This window comes from Lygodium microphyllum, chromosome 12 (genome assembly GCF_053477565.2).
Source record: "Lygodium microphyllum isolate KBCC chromosome 12, Lygodium_microphyllum_v1.1.10, whole genome shotgun sequence".
Lineage (NCBI taxonomy): Eukaryota > Viridiplantae > Streptophyta > Polypodiopsida > Schizaeales > Lygodiaceae > Lygodium > Lygodium microphyllum.
In genome coordinates this window covers 130,488,941-130,512,534 of record NC_141146.1, presented here as the reverse complement: position 1 = coordinate 130,512,534, position 23,594 = coordinate 130,488,941, and the positions used below count along the sequence as shown (strand labels likewise).

The 23,594-nt window shown below is 41.1% G+C and overlaps 1 protein-coding gene across 6 annotated transcripts in view; it reads right to left on the bottom strand.

Annotated features, from left to right (window-relative positions):
- Nucleotides 1-2,214: 2,214 nt before the first annotated feature.
- HDA14 (histone deacetylase 14) overlaps nucleotides 2,215-23,594 on the bottom strand; it is a 205,692-nt gene continuing 184,312 nt past the window's right edge. For all 6 annotated transcript variants that reach the window (XM_087690061.1, XM_087690062.1, XM_087690066.1 and 3 more), the window contains 2 exons: nucleotides 3,085-3,266; nucleotides 2,215-2,941 (listed from right to left, as the gene is read on the bottom strand). In XM_087690061.1, coding sequence (XP_087546187.1) covers nucleotides 2,641-2,941; nucleotides 3,085-3,266 — 483 coding nt within the window. In that variant the 3' untranslated portion in view covers nucleotides 2,215-2,640. The remainder of the gene's footprint in view (nucleotides 2,942-3,084; nucleotides 3,267-23,594) is intronic.

The window sequence follows — 23,594 nt, the reverse complement described above, 5'->3', positions numbered from 1 at the left end:
ATCATGACATTGAAGAATATTGCAGATTAAGTGGAGACATACACAACCAAGTAGCTTTCATTTGATATTGTGTTGCATGGAGATTTTATGACCTTGTAGGTTTTATTTGTTATGTTGTCTCTAGTGTGCATGACTATGGCGTGTTGTGATTTTATATATTATGGCATCTCCAATATGCACATGACTATGGTGTACTATGATTTTATATTTGTAGCATCTCCAATATGCACACCTTGAAAGAATTAGGTTTAAGATTCCTACTACTTTGTAGCAACGAATCCCAAGATTGTGAAAATTGATTTTTGAACAATGAATTTTAGAGAGGATTTTGCTCTGAAATATATGGAAAGGTCTTTGTGATAGTACGTCTATTGCAAGAATTACCTTCATAAGAAATACATTATCCTTACCACCATATAAAATGAAGGCAATGACTTGTAAGACTACCATTTTTAATGACCAATAAGGCAAAAGGGCAAATATTATCATTTTTATGTTTGTAGCTCAAAACTCTAAATTTTTACAAATAGCCAATTATATGTCTCCTTTTTAAAGGTGGAAGTGTTGATATTATTTGAAGGTATTTCCAAGGAGCAAGAAAGAGCACACCATTTCTACAGTAAACATTGTATACAAAGATGTTATAATGCATCATTATGATTGTCTATTTTCACATCGATCTCTTGAAATGCAAGTTTGTGTATGATTTCTTTCATTGTCTATCCTATGATATAAGATAAGTATTTGCATCTAGCTTGTGATGCCAAAATGTAAAGATCACACCTTGTTTTAGGGTACATTCAAGCATATTGATTCTCTATTCATTTACATGGTTGTAGAGATTGCATTGCATATGAGCATTGTATGCAAATGCATCTTAATGGTGATTGTCCCGCTACATGAATTATAATATTAGTGACACACAAGTATTGTAAGTAGTGAAGATATGCAACTTGATTTTCGATCTTTAGCACAAGAGCCACAATCATGTAAATGCTGACATGCTTTGCTACATTTTATGTCTTTCTGAATTTGCTCTCAAGATGTGCACACACAAAGCTATAATATGTTTGACAATGAGTAAAACATATGAAAGGACTTTGTGACTATAGAGTCATTGTGCTTGCTCCATCTATTATAACTCAATAATAACATCCCCTGAGGGATAGTGCTTAAATAAAAAGGCTACTGGGATGAACAATTTGGTGATAACCCTCATCATCTTTTATTCATGCAAATGATTATGGTCAATCTTTTGACTTATCACATGCTCCTTATTTCTTTCAATGTTTATTACCTTTTGTATGTGCGTACTTCTCTTCACACACCATAAGTATAGATCTATGTCATTGCATTTGAGATTATTTAATTTGTACTCTTTATAAAAAAGAAAGATCTCCTTAAATAGATAGGTTGCATGTGTCCATGTTAGATATATGAGAAATAATAATATGGGTCCAAAAACCTTGTGAGAGAGTATATACCAACACTTATGCCCATGCAACTCTACAATGCACACTTTAAACAAACATGCACATTGATCGTAACACTCATCTAATCATGCTAAATATAGTTGCATGTTTAAATTTGTATCTCTAGTGCTTATATGGCATCTAAAATAGATAAAAGAGAAGTTATAAAACTCATGAAGGTGCCATATGTATCAAAGCACATTGTAGTTTTGTAAAATTGACCTCGATGATGTAGGTTTGGGAATGCAAGTCTCATGTATTAGACACACTCACTCATACATCCAATGTCTCCAACTAATTCACACACATATGCTTCTTCTCACGTATATCCCAACCTAACTATGTACCATATACCACTTCAAACAATGAAGTGGTGCATTTATGAGGCATGTACATGTGTAAGTTCTTTTATGAAGCAAAGAATCACACATATAGTCAATTCACCTAAATCCTTTTAGGTAGAGACTTACTTTGGAGCTTTCACATGGAAGCACATCTGCGAGTTCAGAAATTTATAGTTCAAACCCTTAAGATTGTACTACAAACAAATATGGTCCACCATTGCAAAGCGTGATTATTTAGAACATTTGCACACAAGAAGAGATTCAAACCTTCAAAAACATAGGAACATGGATTAAAGAAATGTGTGCGTGTTTAGCTATGACTAGGCGATCACTTTTCCAAATAATATATGCACATAAATCGTGACGCTACACTATGACTAACTAAATAAGGCAGATAATAGAAAACAATATTCAAAATACACCCACATTACCAAGTATTACTAAGGCGATATATATGACCTCTCCTCTATCATGTAGCTTGTGTTACTGACTAAGAGTGCTGCCACACGCTTAGTCTGTATTTGCATCCAAACGTAAAGGCGGTTACATATTTAGTAAGTAAGAAAGAAAAAAGGCATGTCACACTTTGCAAACTTTACTTATTTGACATGTAAAAGGTTCAGGAGGTCTGCACGTGACCTCACTCTAAACGACAATCATCCACCCAAGACTGCCATGCCAAGCTATTGCGTGGAATCACATGGCCTTTTAGATGGTTGCCCATCATCAGTTGCCTGCCTTCTATTTTACCGACTGACAGTGACAGTTACAGGAAGGACAATTTACACGTGCAACATATCGTTGTGAATTGATGACGATCAATCTCAAAGCATATGAATAGATTTGACCTGGTCGATTGCCTTCCTTATGCGCAAGGACGGTTCGTCATACAACACAGCTGGATCATCCATCCGATCAGCGATGCTACGCTCACCCAGAAATGCACGGAAGGATTCTGATACCGAATCAGAAAGTGACTTGAGATTGTAGCCTCCCTCTAGAAAGAAGACACAACGGCCTCCACACAGCTCGGAGGCTAGCTCTCTGATGTTTGCAGCCAAACGGTAGTATGTCCCTGTTGTATACTGCAAACCGGCAAGGGGGTCTAAAACATGCCCGTCATATCTGCACTCTCAGTCATCACAATAAGACGTCAGGAAGATAGAGGAAGCGCAATCTTTTTCGTAAGCATAAGATATTGATCTCATTAAGAATTAAGAAAAGAAATTAGAATCCTCTATCTCCATACGAGAGAGAGAGAGAGAGACCCAGCAGACACCAGCAGCATATCAGGCTTGAATCTTTGTGCAGCTGGCACTATCACTTCATTAAAAACTGCTGACATAGCTTCGTCACCAGACCCTCCAGGCAAAGGCAAGTTCAGCGTGGTTCCTTCTCCTGCACCCTTTCCAATATCCTCCAATTTTCCAGTTCCAGGATAGCTACCTGCCTGTTGCGCAGAGATAATTTTCTATATAAACATTTTCTATGTAATATTGTTGGATGTTGAAAGAAGACCAGTACTGTAAATCATGCTGCAGCAAGACTGCAAGCAATGCTATCAAATTCATAAAAAACACACCCACACACACACACACAGAGCTGACAAACCAAGACTGTTACATGCCAATCCAGTAACTCTGTTGTCCAGCTGAAATGGAACCATCATTTGTGACATCAGTAGAGCAGTTGCAGTGAGGTGCTCACCCCATAACCAGCAATGGTCCAATACTACGATAAAAGGACCTCCATTAAAGGTACTATCTTTCCACACCCTGTGTGGCCTGCGATCAGGTGAGCTCCTCCTAGAAGACAATTCTCAAACCATCCAACACTAGCCAGCTAGAGATCCTGTCTAACAATCAACATCATGGTACTGCATGCTCCATTATAATGAAGGCTGTTGATGGCTAGGTTGCCAGGTGTATGCTCATGGGAAATCTGTAGTTGGCAAAATAGGTTCCTACTTGGGGTATTCGAATACCAGGAAGACTGAAGAACAGTCAACACAGTGATGCTTGTTCACCTGTAATGTATCACAGATTACTAACCCAAGAATGATAAGATTGATAGAAGAAAATGCAAAATTATAAGAACACTTTCTTATCAAAATGGGTGGCCTTATGAGCAGAAGACATCAATGGACAATTTCTAGATAATATAGCTGATCAGGCAGATTATCAAGTGGATGATGTATCACTCAAAAACTGGTCCAAGCCAATCTTAGAGACTCCAAGAGGATGTCATGACTGGAACATTGCAGCATGACGATGGTGATAAAGGAGATGTAAAGATGAAGAAGAATTCTACCACAAACTGTTTGAAGAAGAGTAACAAGTCATCACACCCAATCCTACATCAAAGAGCCAGATGTAGAACCGAGAGATCCATCAACACAATATTAGTGAGTTTGGAAATCTCCCAATTCCCATTTTTTGAATACTAAAAAGGTGACACCTGGATAACATGTTCATAAGTTTCTCAAAACCATATGATGTGACTTATCATTGGAAAGCGCTTGAAAAATGGAATCTATTGAGCTATAGAGCGCTCAATTTGGAGTTATAGTGTTCAAGTTATGACAAATCCAAAGATTTGACGTCGTGTCCCAAACTTAAGGAAAATTCCCATATTCCCCAAAATGGTGTTCATCTCTTCTTTTTGTCATTTTCTTTAGGCTGACACCGTCTGCCTCAAGTGAGAATTTTCTTTGAAGTGGAAGATTCATGAAGCCCATGTGTTCTCAAATTATGACCAGAGTGAAAGAAGATTAGCTGAGGACAGCAGCTGAAATGTTTGTGAAATTGGCAAATGATCCTTGATTTATTTGTTTTTTGAAGGAGGGCAATAAAGGCAAGAAGAGAAAATCGTCTTCAAGAGCTTGAGGCACTTTGGTGGTGGTTAAGTTTTCCAAGCAATGGCTAGTAATGCTTCAACCATGGGGATGCAAGGACCAAATGTGGTTGGTATGTATCCATCTCTGCAAGGTAAGCAAGGCCCAATCTATCTAGGTATGGCAAGAGGAATGCAAAATCCCATGTATAATAATGTTGGTATGATGCTTAGGGCACAAGATAGTATGTATAATAATGTTGGTATGATGCTTAGGGCACAAGGTAGTATGTTTGGCAATGTATATATGTAGCCCATTGTGATTGGAGCTCATGGTATTGACACTGGTCATACAAATGCTCTATATAGTGCTGGTCATGAGGGAAATGTAGCCAATATATCATTTCCAGTAGCAATGTTAAAGATCCAAAGGCAAAAAGGCCTAGAATTTAGGGCAAGTTTTGGGGCATGAAAAGTTAGAGGTAAAGTTTCCATGTGCTTCTTGATGAAGTTTCAATATTACTTCAAATGTTCATAGATGCAAATGGATGGAGGGTGACTTGGCAGCTCATCCTTAGTGTTGCACTTTACCTTGATGTGTTTTAGTTATAGTGTTAGGCTCATTCAAGTTTAGCAGAGCATAGAGAGTCCAGAGAATCGCTTCATGCTCAAGGGGGAGATTGCATCTCCACTCCCCTCATAGAACCCTAAAACAGTGTTTCAAGCAGTCCGAAACAGATGGGCCGTTTCGGCTCCAAAATAAGGACCACCGAAACATTGTTTTTGCCTGGCCATCCTATGGCGAAATGCCGGCTATGCAGAGAGTTTTCGCCTTTTTCCTCATCTCATTTGCGTGCACACATCTTCGCCTCTTACTCACTGTCTCCTCCCATCTACTCATGATTGCTACAATAGCCTTCTCCTCCTTTCTCCTTTCTTCTTCTTCCTTCCTTCCTTGCATCCTTTTTCTTTTTCTTATTGTTCCTTTCTTCTTTCCTTCTTCTTCTTCTTCCATCCTTTTCCTTCTTCCAAGTTTGAAGTCATGTCGCCTCTTGGAGCCATGTCACTCCAATTGTGGGATATGGGGGCTCGGATGGATCAAAGAAGTGGCGATGCAAGTATTGTGAATTAGACCACTTCGCATGTGTGCCCAACAAGGATATCGGGCCTTATGTAAATATACCGGTGGAAATAACGGTAAGCCTCTATCTTTGGCGTCGAAAGAGATTGGAACCTGGGATAGATGAGGATGAATCCTCCCATCCAACATCTCATGGGATGAATGAGGCTCAAGTGAGCAAAGCAGAGGCTAGTGGCACTAGCCAAATTGGAAATGGAGCATAAAAAAGAAGTGCATCTATATTTTCCTTAGGTCCTAGTGCAAAAAGGACTCTATTGCCATCGCCTAGTGAATGAAGAGGCTCATTGCATGGTCTAAGTATCCATGTAGGGCTTCAAAGGCAAGCCATTGCAGAGGCAACTAGGGAGCTCACATGCTCATTCATTTGGTGTGCCATCCCTTTCAATATAGCCACTACTCAACAATGGAAGAAGGCTATCAGGACAATGAGCCACATAAGGTACGAGTGAGAGGGTCCCTATGCGGACCCCTTATGCACACGATAGCTTAGGATGGAAAATGGATCTATAGCGGCTTAGTTCAAGCCATTGAAGAAGACATGGGTGAAATATGGATGCATAGTTTAATGTGATAGATGGTCAGATATACACAGAAGGAATGTGTATAATGTTTTTGTGTCCATGGGATTTATACATGGAGTTCATATAATTTAAGTATAAAATTCACATAAACTGAAACTGCAAATGCTATCACTTTAATCTTGGACAATGGATAGCATATTAGCCTCAAAAGTAGTGCCCCTTGTGGTATTTTTTTAACTGTTATTGCGAATGGATGGAGTTCAACCAAGATCCTCTGACCTCCTCCGCTAATCCAAGTGCCACTTGCTGTTAAAACTAACTAACAAGCCTTCAAACCAATTCTCCCCTTCATTTGCTCAGGGATTGGCCTTTAGCTTGCTCCTTGAAAGACAAATTTAGTCCCGGATCTAACATTGGCTTGTCCGGCCTCTTCAGTGTCCCTAAAATTCCTCAATTTCAACTGTTGGAATTCAAGTCCTAGGCCTTCAAATTTGAGCATGCATCCTGAGGTGATTGCCAAACCCTAATTTCTGTTATGTGCAATAGGGTTTATAGCAGAGATTTTTCAATATCTCTACCTTTGATGACTCAAATGGTCAGATTTTACCGAGAAAACTTGAGAGATGATAGGGGGATGAGAGAGAATACTATAAAGAGAGAAATTTCAAAGTTTCATTGTGAGAAATGTTGAAAAAATACTGTTGTCTTGCTCAAGTAGCCATGGAAGCTCTCATCTACAACGTACGATCACTAGAAAAACTACTGCTCCTCTTGTATGTTGTTATCTATACCAAAAGGACCTTGGGCTGTTGTCACCTACTCTTGGAAGGCTCTAAGACGTTATCACATGCTCCTATAAAAAGAGTCCTTGCTAGCTAGAAATCACATCAACAGCATTTCCTTGCTCTCTAATAGCCTTCTTCTCTCTCATTATGGCTAGAGTAGACTTCCACCAGCCCCCAAAAACGTTTTTCCCACTTGCATGGACAAGTTTTGTTAAGTGGCAGTCTTCTATCCTATTTTCCAACATTATCTTGCTTATTAAATTAACTTTCAGAAGATTAATTTGATGATTATTCTAGTGCCCAGAAAAAAAATTACACTAGCCAATAAAGTCTCTAATATCATCACTGACATTAGAGGCGAATAAATTGGTCTTGGTCAAAATCTGATACTAGGTACCTCCTAGTACATGTTAGATGTAACTTATTACAACATTTGCCTTTGACATCAACTAATATCTCGAGGTCCTCGGTCCCACACAGTGAAATAATTAACTTGCACCTTATATGTGCAAGTCACATTAGCACATTTGATTAACTTTTAATCAAATGCTAAGCAAAGCAATAAATCTTCACATTCTTGTGACATCGTGCACAAATTGATTGCCAAATTGAGAGGGTAAAACAAACCATTGAGGATAAATTTAAATTTTAATTTGATAGAGAACCGAGATGGTGGATTGAGTATCTACCTCTTGTAAATTTTACTTATAATTTTGCTTATCAACAGGCAATCAAGATTCACTATTTCAAGCCTTGTATGGACAAAGAATCCCGTACACCTCCCTAGTAATGGGCAACTTAGTTATGTAGTGAATCTTGGATATACTTTGTTAATATTTAGAATGCTGTATGCTAACAATATTTCTACCATTGGGATCACTATTCAGTGTACTAGTCATTATGAATTGGTATGTAGTTGTGGTGTAAGGTCACAGACATGTATAGAATACATGGAATGTACATTTGGATGTGATCTATATATGCAAGGCATGTATGCAAGAGAAGTACAATTGCACAAGTTATATGTGGTTTCAGCTGATGTATATGCTTAATTATCCACTACAATGCCTTAGTGGTCAGAAGAATGTTGGGTTTTGGCATGTAGATGCATCCCTTACGATTCTGACGGCCAATAAACCGTTGATGTGAAGGAAAAGACAAGCCCTTCACTCCCCATTTGCAGCCAAGTGCGACAACATTTTCAAAATAGAGTGCATCACAAGAGTGGAAAATAGAGGACTCAAGGGGAAGCCTTGTCTAGCCAATTGGGATCAAACAAATGGCTCAATAATGCCACCATTAAGCATGACTTTGTAGGATGAACTTGTTGAGCTATTATATTATAAACTGATTAGCTCTTAACCCGGTCCTAGAGACAAGGAGTTTGTGGGGTTAGTATTTCACCTTTGCATAGTGTATTTGCTGCATTGACAGCAAATATATTAAGCATTCATTCATTATTATTTTTTTCAATGTTCATTGTCTCTGAGTTACCCTAATCCTAACTATGTTCATTATCAATCTTTGCTTTGTTATACGATTGTGTTTGTTATTTGTAGATGAGTATTTCTTTACATAGTATTAGAGCTACGTACTCAAAAAAGAGACCTAGGCTCGTTTAGGAACTGGGAGTGGTACCCTAGTAAGTGGGTGCCAAGCCCTTTTTGGGGTTGTCAATGTGAAACCAAAAGGAATGAAGTAGATGAAATGCGCTAAATGACTAGGTTTCTTCTCAATACCCCCTCTTAGGCTCGGAAAGGAGCAAAAAAGAGGAGTAGGCAAGAGAAGAAGATGCACCTTGGAATCCTAGTATTCCACCTATAAGGTAACATGTAGTGAAGAACAATAGATATGATGAGTTGATAGAATCCGAAACTCAGTCTCGGGAGAGAAGCCACAAGTTCTATTACTGACTACAAGAAGGTGTACAAATGCTTAGCCACCAAACCTTGGCTCCAAAGCCCTGAAGTAGGAAGAACTTGCAGATCCTGGATAGCAATAAGAATAAATGGGTGAATAAGTGGGTGAGATGGCATAGAGATGTCAACCACCCCAAGAAGGTAAAGGGTTGTTGACAAGGTGTGTGAAGAATTGCACGATGAGTAGGGACCCCCTCTGAAGCTGAAGGAATGGGATCCCCCTTTGAAGAAGAAAGATAAGCCCCCTTTGAATCCCTCTTAAAGAGAGATAGGGAATCGAGAAACTCATGGATCACCACCTCCAAAATATTTAAAGACACAGGAAATGCAGTCAGCGGTGCCAAAGAAGGTATCTGGGGCTCCAATGAAATAGAAGCTAGATAGATCCTAGAAAAGTGGCCTCTTGAATTTGAATAAAGGAGGGAGTGGAGGGAGAGATATCACATAGAATCTCCTCGATACTCACATCCAAGTCAACATCTGTGGAGCAATACAAGGGAGAGGGTGGGCAACCACTACTATCTCTTAGTGGAGCGGACTATGGAGACAAAGTAGTGGAAGAATTCAAACAACCATTCTCTCGAAGGAGCGGACTAATAAGATGGTACCCAACAACCATTGTCTCTCAATGGAGTGGATTGTAGAACTAATAGCTAGGAAAGCCACTACACCCAAAAATGGGTGGGGAAAACCTCCATAGGGCATTGCATGGGTCTCTAGGAGGGCTTATTGCCGCATGGGGTCTTAAAGTCTCCTTTTTCTTGAGAGGAATTTGCGTCTTATTGCCTGAAGCATAAAAATGTGATAGCCGATGCAAAGGGATCTTTGTGGCTCGAAAAGGTGAGGTGACACAATAAGTGGTAGGGGATAGACATATATAGTTCGATGGGTTAGGGAGCAAAGGTCGATGATGAAAAATCTTCGGTAGCAGGACCGTTCTTGTCACAGGAGGAGCACCCAATGGTTGGTCCTTGTATCTACAACTAGCACCGGAGTGATAAACTTGTAAAGGGAGGGTGGGAGAGTATCTCCCAATGATGCAACGGAAATAAGAGAAATCTAAAGGTGATGCCAAACCCAAAACCTTTGTTTGCCTTCTCTGATGAAGAGGATCTTTTAGCTCTCTAAACATCTTTGCTTTGATACTACATCAAGAAAAGTGATGGAATGGTATGCACTCATACCATATCAGAGAGAGAGTAGGGTTTGTAGGGAGAAAAAGTGTATATGGCAAACACTTTAAGAAGAAAAACTCGGAAATACAAAAGGAGAAGAGTGAAGAAGATGATAAATGATGAATTACTAAATCATGTTGAGTGAATCCAGCTGATACAATGGAGCTGAAGCTCAGAGATGACTGCAATGTCCTGATTGATCAAAGAGTAGTATCTGTGAGGGAAACTTGTACTGTGAAGGGAGTGAAACGTAATCCTTTGGATAGTAGGGTATTAAAGGTACTGCTGAATGATGAAGGAAAGGACAACTAGCTATAGATGGAGTGAAACATAGTCCTTTGGACAATAGTGTATCAAAGGTAATGCTGAATGTTGAAGGAAAGGACATCTAGCTGTAGAGGGAGCAAAACATTGTTTTGAGGACTATCAAAGATGAGGAAGGAGATCAGCGGCTACAAAACTATACTCCGAAGAGAAAAATCAGTGGAGCAGCTTGCCAATTGGACAAATGCAGCCCCAAAAGCACCAGAAACTATAAACACAAACATGGAGGGTAGTAGGTGCTTGCCAGAGTCAATGCTGAATCTAGGAGAGGTGAAGACTGCAAAATGCAGCTTGTAGGGCTAATACCAGATGATGGATGCTGCCGCCAAGTGTGGAAGATGATACGAGACTACAAAATGTAGCCTAGAAAGGCTCTAGTGTGGGATGCTGACGCCAGTAGAGGGCGAGAGTCACCGGGCAGCCTATGTGTACGGATGAAGGAGAATGCTGCCAAAATGCAACTTGCATGGAGAGGAACCTGGCACCTGATAGTAGGGGAACATGTGCCAGGAGCTGCAATGTCCTCCTTATGGGGTGTGAGCAGCAGTGGAGAGGTTAGAGAGGAGAAGATGTATGGGAGAGAATGATTGAGAGTGTTAGGATGAATGAATGTGAGAGATTTCAAATAGAGGGAGTCAATGCCGTATTTATAGGCACAGACTATCCCAAGTGGTGCCCTAGTAAGTGGGCGCCCCCCTTTTTGGGGCTGTTAGTGTAAAACCAAAGGAATAAAGTAGAAGAAATATACTAAAGTTTGAATGACTAGGTTTCTCAGTATTATGGATTGACTTATGGTCTTGGATTGGATTTGCAAGGTTATACTAATTTCCACTGGGTAGGTGATCTCGACACCTGGCATTCCCATGGTGGTTACATCCACTCTTTGGATAGGACTCCCATTTCATGGTCTACCCATATGCAAGAGATAGTGGTTGCTTCTATGGCTAAGTCAGAGTACTCTTCGATAGCACCACACAGGTTGTATACTCGTGGAGCTTGTTGGCAGCACTTCGTTTCCCATATACGACAATGATAGCCATCTTTTGTGACAACGATAGTGCTATTGCACAATCTAGTTACCCCATCATCATTCCATGGATGAGGCATGTGGTATATGTTACCACTTCACTAGAGAGCAGGTGAGCTAGGTACCATCCCCCTAGAGTTTGTACTATCATCAGCCAGCTTTGCAGATATCTTGACCAAGCTAACCAAAAAATTTCATTCTATAGTACCTTACATTGTGGATTGGTGTGGTTGCTCTCTCCCCTTGTATTTCAGTTGCCTCTGGCTTTCCGTTCCACTTGGAGAAGGAGTAACTTTATTGTCTTGGTGGTGACAGAATTCTGATTACAGTTTGCTTCATCGATATTATTACTTTTATATATTGTATCATCATCTCCATCAACAGAATGACTATGGTTGTAAAAGGATGCTTGGATAAGCGAACAATTTCCCTGCAAGGGCATTGTCCAAGTGTAACTATTGCATAGCATTTTGCATTTTGCATGATGTCTTGCATTGCCCTTTGTATCATCCCATGCATTGGCATTCTGTTCTTGTAAATATACATCTATGCACATTTATCCCTTTTTAGTCAAAGACTAGTTGGCTCTAGATCCACTATATTTGCGGTAATAGTCTTCTAGGGCAATCTTCTTTTCATTGCCACATACCTCTCCATATATTTTCTTCATTATCAACACCCACAAGTGGTTGGGATATCTTGTTCTTTTTGTGATGTGTTGGGTCTAACCATCCCCTTTATTCTCCCCCTAAGGCACAAATTACTTGATAGAACAAAAACTATTCATTAAAGCACTTGGAAAAAAAAGGTTCATTGTGGTTCCCTTCACCTTTGTAGGTCATGGTAGGCCATTAGATAGCCAACGAGCACTCTTTGTTTGATACCTTGGCCTCCTGGGGATGATTACTTGGGATCCCTCAATAAGATAACCATCGCCTTTGCAGTCTTGGTAGATCATTGGATAGTTGATACACACCCTTTGCTTGATGCCTTGATTGCTTTGGGGTGGGACACCTTCGGGTAAAAGAAAATTTGGACTTGAGCTAACTTGACAGTCCTTTCTTGGTTTTACTTGTGGGCCAAGAGAAGAGTTGAGCTAAAAAATGCATTATAAATTGATTAGCTCTTAATTACAGCTCCAAAACTTGAAATCACCAAACTTTCATTAAAAAGAAATGCGATTCTAGAGAGTGTCTGTGTCCCATAAGCCAAACCCCTAATTTGGGAGGACCCATCCATTTATAAATAGACATGGTGCCCACCATTCAGCTCTATCTTGTTTTCTAGATTGGTAGAATATGTCTTTGTAGGCACCGCCAAGCAACTAGCATAGGTCTCAAAAAAATCATTTGTGTGGCCATCCCAACCAAGAATTTTGTCCTTCAGTAAATGCAACAAGACATTCATCACCTCATCCTCACAAACATCAGCTTCCAAACTAGCAGTTATATCAGGGAAAACCTGACCCCAAATCAGCTTATAAAACACAGCTTGAGTATCAGCAATTCCATCTTACATGGGCTGTTGTGACTCAAGTCGATTCATTTAAGTATTACCAGCACATTTGCACAACAATCTAGGGATCAATGACGATTTGATTAAAAGAATTTTGCAGCTGTACCACATTCTCTCATGCAAAAGGGGCATACAACCCCTCATATTTTGCATTTCAGGGCCAGCAAAATGCGTTTCATAGTTACAATGTGTGTGATTTTAACCATCAAAAATAGATGAAAACTTTTCGTGAACAATCATTAACACACCAGAATGTGCCCTTGCAAAAACTCCAGCATAAAACAACTTGAACCCATGATATTGAAGAATTCTGCCCACTTGGTGACTCTTGTACTCAATAGTGCAAAGCACATTTCAATCATCATGTAATACCCAGTACATATCATGTTGTTTGCTGCAAGAGAAAACACCACGGATGTTCATGTGACGATGTTCATTTGCAAAGAGGAAAAGCTTAAATCTGATGCTTATCTTGCCTTAGCTTGATCTTAGATGCCAAGGCCTCAAGCACTCCATCATCCAATATATGAGCCAGGACAACAAAGCATTTTGTCCATGAGATTGTGACTTTGAGGTGGATGGCTTTTCAACATTCTTTGAGGTTGAACAAGGATGCCTCCCATCCCAAGGGGTAATTATCTTTCCCTATTTGTCAAAGGTAAGGTGTGAAGGTGAATCACACTATCAATCCGCCAAAGTATCAGAACTATAAGGTGACTTTGATCCAGAAGGCCCTTTGTCATTCATACTTCTGGTCTATAGAGGGTTTGTCCTTCTGACATATATGTTTAAAGGGAATCTTGAGGAGCCAACCTTTTGTACAGTGTCATGCTTTTTACTTTTTAGTTGTTCACATCTGTCTAACCAGCTCAACGTCAAGTGATGGCAAAATTGGTTGCTTACCTTTATCCAAATTCCACTCAACAGAATAAGCACCCATGCTAGAACCATCATGAAATGACAGTGTCTTTGTTTAAGTTAGTGTGACCCGCTAGCTTATTGGGGCATCCAGCCATAAAGTGTCCTAGGTTTCCATAGGAGAAACAATGGCCAGTAAAAGTTCTTTATTTGAGATGAAACCTCAAAGGATGCAAACCTTTGCAATCCATTAGACCACTCACATATTGTCCCAAAGCATACACAAACGGTTGTAGTTGGCTGCTCAAAGACTTGGGAGGTACTGAGACCTGGCCTATGACAGCCATGGCATCTTGCAACAATGATTACAATTCCATACATGGCACCGTTTCTTCTTCCTCTGAATCCAGCTCCATATCTACCATTGCTTGGTCAATGAATGCCATGTTGAGTTCAAGCTTGCACTCTACACAAATCACACCTTGCTGGCCACCTCATGCAAGGTCCTTACTAACCTGTCCATAGTGCGTCGGTTAGGATTGAGTGAAACCTTCATACAACCTGCCCAAGTCTGTGCCTACCTATGCGCAAGTCTGGGAAACTGTCTCCAAGGCCTCACAGCTGCCTAAACTAAAATTCTGCACAACTCTCCAGGACTGTGTACCTGTCTGCAGTCTCCATCTTTCTCCAGGTCCAAAATCTTTAAGGGTAGCAGGCTGAAATACTCCGTGGCAGTCCAGGTCTGCATGCTTGTCCAACACGTTCTGCCTAGGTTTGCACAATCAGGGTGATTGCACTGCTGGATCATCTCTCTCTCTCTCCCCCCCTTTTTTTTTTGTGAATAAGTGTATATTAATGTTGGAATATTTACATCCAGCCTTCAGGCCATCCTCTCTCTCTCTCTCTCTCTCTCTCTCAGGTTGAAACCAACCTTCCTCTTTGAAAGGGTGGTAATAACCAAATTTAACAATAATTACAGCAAGTAAACAATTCGAATAAACTGAAATGCACACTTTACCACTGAAATCTTGAACAATGGACAACCTATTGGCCCCAAAACTAGTGCCCCTTGCAATATTTCTTTAGCTTTTATTGCAAATGGATGGAGTACATCTCAAAATCTTTGATCTCCTTCACTAATCATTGTTATTAATGACCAACAAGCCTTCAAATCAATTTGCCCCTCGGTTTGCTTGGGGAATCGACCTGCAACCTGCTCCTTGAAAGACAAATTAAGCCCCAAATCTAATATGAGCTGGTTGGTGTGTTGGAATCTCCTTGAAATTCTTTAATTTCGGTTGCTGGAATTCCAAGTCCTAGGTCCTCAATTCTAAGCAAACATCCCGAAGTGGTTGTCAATTTCTAATTTATGCTGTAAATTAGGGCCTACATCAAATATTTTCCAATATCTCCACCTCTCATGACTCAAATGGTTAGATTTTTCCGAGATAACTTAAGAGATGGTTGGAGGATGAGAGAGAATTAGCTTAGGACCACTAGAAAAGCTGCTATTCCCTCCTCTATGCTGTCACTTGCACTAGGACTTGGGCTGTTGTCACCTCTACTTGGAGGGATCCAAACTGCTGTCACCTATTGTAGGACTAGTCCACGGTAGCTGCAAATCACATCAACGATATCTTCTTGCTCTCTAATAGCCTCCTTTTCTCTCACATGGCTAGAATAAACTTCCACCAGTCTCTAAAAACGTTTTTTCTACTTGGATGTGTAAGTTTTGTCAAGTAGCAACCTTCTAATCTTATTTTTCAGCATTATCCAACTTATTAAATTGATAATTATTCTAGTGCTCAAATTAATTAATACCTAGTCTCTAATGTTACCATTGACATTAGTGGCCAATAAATTGGTCTAGACCAAAATCTAACACCGGATACCACCTAGTACTTGTTAGACATAACTTATTACAACTTTTGCATTTGGCGCCAACAACTGATATCCATCACTAGTGGAGTGGAGATACAACTTTCCCATTGAGCATTGGGCAACACTTTGTATCTTCTATGCTGTATTGAGTCTGAAAAAGCCCAATTCAAAATCAGCTCCAATTGAAACACATCAAGGTAAAGTGCATCACTGAGGATGATTTGCTAGGCCACCTTCCTCCATCCAGTTGTATTCTTTCATAGGTGAAACAATGCTCAACCTTCATCAAGAAGCATATGGAAACTTTATCTCTAATTTTATTTGTCTCAAAACCTCCACTACGTTCTAGGTCTTTTTTCCTCTTGAGCATTACGATACTTAATATTTCCATGTTATTGCAATTCCAACTTAACTAATGTGCAACATTGTATCTAGATGACTAGCTCCTCATGTGTACCTAACATGCTAGGAGCACTAGATACATCAAGAAACATTCTTATTTGTATACTTTAAACCATTGCAATGTGGTAGACATGGGAATTTGCATACTACCAGTTATACTAAGATACAGTTTCGTATATGTTGTATGCATTACTAGCTGTATTTTTCTCATGCAAGAGCTGCATTCTTCCTTGTGACCGGCACTATATGGAGCATTTGCATGACCAATATTAATACCATGAGTCCCAAACACAGTGGACTGCAAATGTGCATTGCAAAACTTGCCACTTTGTGTTGTGCCCCAACCTCATGCCAACATTGCTATACATGGGGTTATGTATATTACCAACCATACCCAAATACATTGGGCCTTACACACCACACATTGGTTGTTGCATACCATAACAAGTTGAGTCATACATCCCAATATGCGTTTCCTAACCCCCCATAGCATGGAAACTAGTGCCACCACCAAAGTACCTTGGCTGCCCCATCATTGGATACATGCCCACTATCCAAAAAGAATTGGATTGGCAGTTTCAAATTAACCTTGCCTATGTTCAATTGCCTCATTGGTATCATTTGCTTATGCTTACTACTTACATTTGGAACATCATGCTACTGTATTGGCTTTTCCTTCGGTGCATCTTGCTATCTCGAAGCTCTTAAATAGAATTTTCTCTTCTTGCCTTTGCTGCTCTCCTTTTAAGGAGTTCAAAAAGTGCGTAAATTGAGAATCATTTGCCAATTGCAGAAACATTTCAGCTGCTGTCCTCATTTGATCTTTAAACTTGTCATCAAATTTCTCTTCCTCTTGCTGGTCATCAGCTTCAACGGACCTAAAAGAACCCACATTTTGTCTAAACCAACATTATCAGCTTGTTGCCCATGCTGTGTGTCTTGTCCAAGATCAGGCATTGCATTTCCTCCAACACTTTGTGAATTTTCAGATTGAGAGGCATCATCTCTACTTGATCCCATCTCATGATCTGAAGTCATTCTTGTTGTAATGCTCAGCTGAATACAAATTCAGTACTAGAGTAAAGTTTCTGACCTTCAATCAGGTGCCTCAAGCCAACCAATTCAAGGGAATTGATGGTATCCTAGTGATGGAAACTTGAAACCAGCCTTCCTCTTCAAAAGGGTGGTAATAACCAGATTTAACAATAATTACAACAAGTAACCAATTCAAATAAACTCAAATGCACACTTTATCATTAAAATCTTGGCCATTGGATAGCCTATTGGCTCCAAAACTAGCACCCCTTGTGGTATTTCTTTGGCTTTTATTGCAAATGAATGGAGTACAATTGAGCTTCTCTGATATCCTCCGCTAATCCAAGTGCTATTTGCTATTATTAATGACCAACAAGCCTTTGGTATAGTAGGCACGGAAGTTTCCCTTGCTTTTTCTTTATTGCATCAAGCTTTTGTCCACCATCCCTATGCTTCGAAGTCTGAGAAGGAGCTGGTTGCTTGCCTTTGCACTTACCTTTGAACTGACTAGGATGAATAGTCTATTGCTTAGAAGAATGGGGTTTTGGTTCCTATCCATGGGATGATCAACCTAGGTACTCCTTCATTCTAGACATTCTATCAATAAGTGACCCAGCTGACCACATGAGAAACAGTGGCTAGCAAACATATCCCACTTGAGCCGAAACTACACATATAATTGCGATTGAGGTGCAACCAATTGGGTTTCATTTTGACGGTATCCCATAGCATGCACACTTGATTTCTATTTGCTGCCTTCAAATTGGGAGGCACCAACACATGACCCATTGCAGCCATAGCATCCTTGAGAAGGGGCCAGTAAATAGCTGGCGGGAAATGCTCCACTTCTATCCATATTGAACATACCTGCTTGAGCAAACATTGGAAATCTACCATTGGATACCATGAAACAATACGCACCAACTACTTATCAAAGAATAAAGTCTGCTGATTTAGAAGAGAATCCGGTGCCAATGTAGAAAGGACCACAACCTCATAGAAACCACACAGACCAGCAAATATCTCTTCCACACAATTAGTCCGAAGAAGAGATGTCAACTAGTGATAGATCCTCGTTGGCATGGGAATCGAGATAGCAAAGAAGAAGATGACACTTCGCTCATGAAAAGTAGAAAGGACCAAAGAGCCTCATGAGTATTCACATGTGTATCCAAAGTATCTTCCTCTATACAAGTAGGAATAGCCTGATGATTATGCTCGACGTACACCTCCAGAAGAGAGTTCGCAAACTCTAGCAAATGTTCCCAATTTATTTATTGCAAACTTTGCAAAGTAGAAGCCACTTGAGCGTACGAGCATAGTGGAGGATCACCAAGGGTCAAGGGACTTAGGGGCAGCACGAAATCTTCATGCTTGCTACATTTGACAGAAGGCTAAATATTCGGGGGGACAAAGCCATCTCATCATGTCTTCTTCCACTACGTCATCTTCAACATCCATGTTTGGATCTCCAAATGTACAAGGGAAAATCAATGCACTCCGTAAGTAGGCTTGACTTAAAGAAAGGGGCCTATCAATAGTTGCGCGCCAAACTACGATGGTAGAGGAACATGAAAGGAAGAGGGGAATATAGACAAGCCTGTTGCAAAGGCATGCCTTGAACCAAAACAACGCAAAATCCAAGATCATGACTTGGAAAATGTGAAAGAAATTATGACAGCTATGTGTGATGAAGCAATGTAGCATTCAAGGGAGGAAATGCTTGTAAAAATGGAAGAATGAAATATGAGGAGATAAAGGCACATTTCACCTCATCAAAGGAAGACATCAAGTCATGTCTTCGGGAGAGACACAATAATTGAGGAGCTTCAACACAAAGTAAACACCTACAAAAACCAGCTTGACCTCTTTAAAAAGAGAGGAAGGGGAGATCATGAAGAACATTCCTGAAAAGATGCAAACAAAATCTAATAAGCTGAAAACACATGGAGAAGGAAATCAACACATGGGCAGCAATTGCAAAGAAGGCCCAAGATGATCTGGTATAAAACTCTGAATGGATCGAAGTGGTGAGGAAATGCCCCATCCAAAAAAAAGAGTTCATAAATGCTGCACTAGAGGAGGAGAAGAGAAGGAAAACTTGAGCCTTGCATGTCTATGTAGTGGGTTGGGAACAAAATGAGAGAGCCCACTAAACGATGCCAAAAATCTACGTGGAAAAATAGGGGTCCCTGAAGCCTGTATTGTTGAGATTGCATGGTGAATTAGCAAGGAGCCAACCAACCCTTGATTCTCAAATTTACTAGTTTGAACACATGGAGAGACTTTCTCTCCAAAAGGAAGCCCTAAAAGGGGTGATCTACCTTGAGGATGACCTCACCCCAACACACATAGCCCATCAACGAGAGTGCATGCAATGGATCATGGAGGCCCACAAGGTGGGCAAATAGGCAGTTTAGAGAGAGTTGGGCAATCATCACAAAGAGGCACCCATGATGGGTGAGGCCTATGACTCATGAGACAAACTTGAGATTTGTAGTGTGGAATTGCAATGGAGCCATGAGGACTAACATATGCCTATTTCAGGAGACCTTCATAGACATGGATGTCATCTTGTACACAGACTCAACAGAGCCTAGGTTCCCACCTACTGTTGGTGAGATGTTACGTATGGGAGATGAGCTACCATCCCCCAGCATGATCACGAGGCGAGACGAGAGGATTAGGAGGGGCTAGCAGTTCTATATAAGGAGGAGCTATAGCACATTGTGCAGGTCATGAGAAAGGATGAGGAGGCTCGCTTTATATGGATCCGGATGCATGCAAATCGCTCATGTAACATATACATTATAGTATGCTACTTTGCCCTAGCAAGCTCCGCATATACTAACTACGGATAGTCACCACCCTACCTACCATTGAATGAGGATATTGAAATGACATATATAACATAGAGATTGACATTGTTCTTCCAAAGCGAGGATCCTATGCATAGAGAACTAGCATCGGAGAAGATGGGACTCAATACGACATCGCAAGACACCACATAGTGCATAGACTATGGAGACCACCTCTTGGCTCTAGGAGGTGCATATGGACTAGCTATACTTAATGGCTTGGCTAGATGGCTAGGATTGGATGCTCTCACATGCTTCCACATAGGCATGCATCTAGATGGTTGAGAGGAAGCCCCTTCACCGGACCTACACAGAGCCTTGGAGTGAAAGTAGTGGATTACCTACTACGATCCTTATCTCTCATCCTAGGCATACAACCTTTTACCATTGCCCCACATTCCATCGCAGCACCTATAGACCATGCCTACCTTCATTTCAGCATCACTTGCCGATATGATTTGAACTCACCATGGAGATACCATTATGATTCCCTAGGTATGCATTGATACAATACAACGAGCTTGTAGAGAAACTACTTCTTCAGTTTTCACACTTCATTTGGGTTTCGCACTGACAACCCCAAAAAGGGCTAGTGTCCACATTTTGGCCACTTTTTTAGTGGGTGCCCACACAGTGATGCGCCACCCTAGACAGCTTATGCCTATCCCCACGTTGTAGTTTGAAGTGCTTTACACATCTTGGCGTGATCAAGTGCTCCTCTTTCGACATCACCGGAACTCCCACTGATGCTTGCCGACATGGACCTTTGCTCCCTACACTACTGGAGCATATACATCTTCCATTAGGCACTCGTTGTGCCACCTCTCCCTTTTGGGCCACAGAGTTTATCTTGCATCGGCTTTCAGATTTTTATGCTTAAGGCAACAAGACGCATCTGATGCACACTAAGCCCTCTCGAGCAAAAGGTGAATTGGTACCATGGCCTCCTTACAACTACTGCAATGTGTTACGGAGGTTGCTTCTACTTCTTCTCGGGTTTCAAAAATGCCACCTCGACAACCCGTGGTTTTGCAGTTCGCTCCACTCACAGACAATGATTGTTGGATACCGTCCCCTTAGCAATCTATTCCTTCATGAGACAGTGGTTGTTCAATACCTATTACTTTGGCTCTATAGTCCACTCCACTGTGAGATAGTGACTGTTGCCTATTCCTTGGCTTAGCTTGAGCCTCACTTTTCTCCACCTTCGACTACTTAGGTTCGAGAGGCCATGTTTGGGAGTTTGACCCCCTAGATACCTTCTTTAGCATGGCCGGTAGCACTTGCTTTGCCATACATTGATTTGAAGTTCGTGATCCATGAGTTTTTAGATTCTCTCTCTCATTGAGGGGGATGTACCCTTTTTGTCCTTAGAGAGGACTTCTACTTCTTCTTTGGCTTCAAAGGGGACCCTTGCGTCTTCACCCTCATGGGGGGAACCTACTCGTCATGAAGCTCGTCACCCACCATTTACTCTTTGGGGATGGCTGTCCTCGAGCAGTCATTTCACCTATTGATACCCACGATCTTCAGAGACCACTTAGATTAGGGCCTTGGAAGTTCAACTGTGACTTGGTGACGAGGCCTTCGAATTACTTCTAGCATGAAGTAACGGAGCTAGTGGCTTCTCTCTCGAGGTGGGACTGGTGTCCACATTTTGGCCACTTTTTTAGTGGGCATCCACACAGTGGTGTGCCACTCTAGAAAGCTTATGTCTATAAATAAGCAATCGCTTCATTCATTCTTGACAAACCCACACCACCTCAATCATTCTTCACCCCTCTTCTTTCGTCACTTCGACACTCCTCTCTCCCCATGCCCTTGGTGCCCACACCCCTATCAGAGGACATCGTAGTTGGTGGCCTTCTTCCACCATATCTCTTGCTTGGTGTCATCTCTCCCACGTTTGGCAACAGGTTCTTCTTGCGTTTTGCATCTCCAGAGCATCTCCACCAATAGGTGTCATCTTCTTCCCATCTAGCATCACCCTGTTATCTCTGTTTGGCAGTTTGGAGGGATCCACAAATCTTGGCATCATCATCCTCTAGCTTGGTGTCAAGTTTCCTACATACACGTCAGTCTCCACCTACTGGCGTCAGCATCTATCTTTGTGTTTGGCAATTAGGAGGCATCTGTCATTTGCAATTTGCATCCTGGCTCACTCCTTGGCAGAGTTGAGGACTGTGGTTTGCTCACTCGATAGTTGATGATCATCTTCTTCATCTTTGACGGCATCAGAGGACTACAGTTCGCTCCCTTGATAGCTGTCCTTCACCTTTTAGTGATTACTTCGATAGCTCACTACCCGGAGGATTGCGTTTCACTCCCTTCAATGTGCAGATTCCGCACACGTGCTGCCGCTTGACTCAGATATGACAGTGTAGTCATCTTCTGAGCTTCGGTTCCACTGTATTAGCTTTTCTTTTCATAGCATGATTCAATGCATCATCATTGTGTTCTTGTGTTTGTGAGTTTCTCCTCTCTCTCAGTGTTTTCTATACACACTATGTTTCTCCTTGCAAACCCTATTGTCTCTTTGGTCTCTTTGTTATTTTTTTGATAAAGCCAAGCTCACGCAAAGATCACAGGAGTTGAAGGTACTAGCGAAGTGTAGTGAGGTGTCGTGGTATTGTATGAGTCAACTACTGGCGGACCTATGAGAGCTCTAAGAGGGATGTTAGACAAGATCATCAATACAATTGGAGTGAAGCAGGTTTACCCCCTTTCACCCACTCTCTTTAGGCTATACATTGATGAGATATCATACTATATTGATAGATTGGGAGGAAATGGACCTAGTCTTGGGGGAGTATTGATATCTCTACTATTGTATGTAGATGATATGGTGCTTATCTCAGACACTCTGAAGGGGCTGCAGTTGTGAGAGTGTCCAATAGAAGAAAAAACTCGAACACAGAGAAAGAGAGAGAGACAATCTGCAAGAGCAGAAGAAAAGAAACCTGCATTGAACAAGGAACAAATGCTGGATATAGGAGGACTGATGAGTCCTTGCACGCAGCCCACATCATCAGTGGGGACACTAGATCAGGTTGATGATGACGACATCACTGGAGATGGAGGAAGATGATGGAGTTGGAGTGTGCATCTGCCAGAAGGAAAGAAGATGACCTCATGATAATGAAGTGTGGAGCGGAGCAAGCTATAAATAGCCAATAATCTCCAAATCTGGCTGACCTGCCCCAGAAGGATGCCAAAAAGCTGGCTGGTCGTGCCAGTAAAAATGCCAAAAAAATATAGGTGGCACAAAAAAAATCTTGGAAGCCATGGACAATGTCCGGCATGCAAGGACAACCTAGGAAATGCAAAAACTACACAAGAAAAGCACATTGGGACCTGACAACCGAAGGAAATGCATAGAAATGCACATAGATGGCCACTCTAGCATGAGTAGCCTCCCCCATCAAAACACATGATAGACCTATCAGAGCTCCAAAAGTCCTTGTTTGACTCAAACTGAGGCTCATAGGCAAGAGATGACAAAGCA